This window comes from Limulus polyphemus, unplaced genomic scaffold, assembly GCF_000517525.1.
Source record: "Limulus polyphemus unplaced genomic scaffold, Limulus_polyphemus-2.1.2 Scaffold5277, whole genome shotgun sequence".
NCBI classification, from domain to species: Eukaryota; Metazoa; Arthropoda; class Merostomata; order Xiphosura; family Limulidae; genus Limulus; species Limulus polyphemus.
Genome location: NW_013670887.1, coordinates 57,629 through 60,171, shown reverse-complemented (window position 1 = coordinate 60,171; position 2,543 = coordinate 57,629). Strand labels below are relative to the sequence as shown.

Genomic DNA, 2,543 nt, shown 5'->3' with positions numbered 1-2,543 from the left:
AAGCATTTGTCAAGGTCTGATTATTTTAATGTATATTCAATATGGTTTCAGCGAATCACAGTTTTTATTTATGCATGTCCGTTGCTGGTTTTTTCTTACATTAATTTATTTACCATTTAAAACAATTATAAAAGATGTATTTAATTAATTAATCTGATTGAACTTACATTATATTTTTTAAACAACTGCTAACAATATATATGTTGTAGTTTTGGTTTGACTTGCTTGTACGTGCCTACCCCACCCCACCTTCACCCTATGTATCATTGCTTCCTGCATCATGTTGCTCACTGAATTACAGTAAATACAAACATTAAAAACAGAGTTCATAAAAACTATGATGATGATTGCAATTTTTCAAATCATAGTTACTTGGGAATTAATTTTAAATTTCTGTTACGAACGTACAAAAATAATTATCGATAAAGAAATTATGAGGAAAAAAAAAAGGTTCAATAAATTAATTATCAAGCCACAGATCTGAAAGGTAGATAACTTATCTTACATATACTTACAGGATTCACTTTGTGATAAATATATAATTGATAAGCGTTTTATAAACACCTGCAGGATAAAAGAATATTCTAAGTATAAATAACTAGGTTTGAAAGTTACCAAGGTGATAAAAATAACACATCAAACCTTACCTAAACATGATGACCTATTATTTGATCTTTCCATGATTGCTCTTTTACTTGGGTTGTTCAAAAGGGACCGCTTAGCTAGTGATATGTCAGCAGTCACCCTGGTGATGATTATTCTAAACCAATAACAACAATAACCAAAAACTTTTAAAACAGTTTGAAAATGAAAACCTGTATAACTAGTATTAGTTTTTCACATGATATAAGAGATGTTGAAAAAGAAACCTTAAATTCCAGAATAAAATAGTTTATTACACACTTTTTAAAAAACATAAGCGGAAAAAGTTAGTAATAAACTGTTTTATTCTGGAGTTTATATTATTTTTTCAACTCAGTTAGGAAAACTTCTCATTATTAACTGTTTATAAACGTAGCTGATAAACAGTAAGTTTTACCTTTCTTTTTTCGGTCAATTGATTGCTTCACAAAATGTAAATAAAATGTTTATTATAAAATCTCTTTTCCGAAGGTGTAGGTTGAACACTATTATGTGTATCTGTTCATTCATAATATTTTCTTCAGAGAACTATTTTCGAACTAATATATCATCAAACGTTTATGCTTTCTAAAAACTGATGTATTTGTATAAATAAAAAATAATGTCTGAAATGTAGTTGGTGCAGTAAAAAAGACAAATAACTTGAAAAAAATAACACTAATTGAGAACAAGTGTGAACATAGCTGCCTTTAAGTTTTACTTCTCGTGGTGAAGATATGTAACATATATGTGTACGGGTGATTTACACAGTCTTCCAGTTCAGTACATACCTTAAAAACAGTACGACACGGGATTATGAAATTGCTCATGAAATTAACAAGTGTGCAGAGAAGTGGAATACTGAAATATTATTACACCGAATGATGCAATACCGTGAAAAGTCTCGGGGAATACCGTAAAATGCATGACATTTGCAGAGTTACTTGTTCCAGTGTTGCTGTGCACAAGTTTATAAGAAAACTTGAGAAGACGTGTTAAAATTGTGATAAGCAGAACAAGCAAGCAAAAGTGTATGTTAGATCACCTGCTGTCTGGATTTGTCAATTTCAATTGTAAGGCTCTTCTGCCAACTTTGCGAATGTTTTCTTACACACTGCTTCTTGTTCAAGCACTGAAGGAGATAGATTTAACCGATTGTGTTGATTTTGCACAGCAGTTCTCGACAAAACTTGAAGCCAGTGACCAATGGTTTGCTAATATGCTATGGACTAATGAAGCACACTTCAAACCTGCACAGTCAATGCTACCTGCAGTACTCACAACCAGTGCGATTCCCATACACACTACAGTTTCCACGCAGGATGGTTCTCCTTTACATATTGGTAATCAAGTGAAACACAACTTGTAAGAGTATTTTTAGGACAGAATACTTTCCTTGTGAATGCCCACCAGATCTAGCACTAATGGATTTCCTAAAGTCACATTTGTACTGTGGGAAACCCGCCACAACTTCAGACCTCGAGGATGCAACCGTCCACGAAGTGGCAAGCATACTAGAGAAGATGTGCATTTTTACTACAACATCCATCGTCACATGGATGTAATGCATTTTGAATAGAGAAAGAGCACATTCTGAGCAGTTGCTGGGATTGATCAGACATGATATCATTAACATCCTGGTGGAATTTCACCTTTCTGCCATACCATTTGAGAGATATAATATGCTGAACTGCAAAACTTTCTTTGTAATCATCCTGTATATACAAGTCTTTTCAAATAATGTTATGGCTTGAGAATGCCATTTTTCTTCCAAACATTATATCCTTCTTATATTGTACAAGATATACAGTAAGAAGTAACAAGGTTAGGAAAAAAATGTTGTCAGGTTTTATAGAGCTGCAATTCTTTACAGTAGGTGTCTGTGACTTGTTGGTGATAAATTTCAACAATAAACAAACAGC

General features: G+C 32.6%; 1 protein-coding gene across 3 annotated transcripts in view; it reads right to left on the bottom strand.

The window, feature by feature from the left end:
* Nucleotides 1-636: 636 nt before the first annotated feature.
* Nucleotides 637-2,543, bottom strand: part of LOC106472371 (voltage-dependent L-type calcium channel subunit beta-2-like) — a 55,120-nt gene continuing 53,213 nt past the window's right edge. For all 3 annotated transcript variants that reach the window (XM_013933011.2, XM_022400956.1, XM_022400955.1), the window contains exon 8: nt 637-760. In XM_013933011.2, the coding sequence (XP_013788465.2) occupies nt 637-760 (124 nt within the window). The remainder of the gene's footprint in view (nt 761-2,543) is intronic.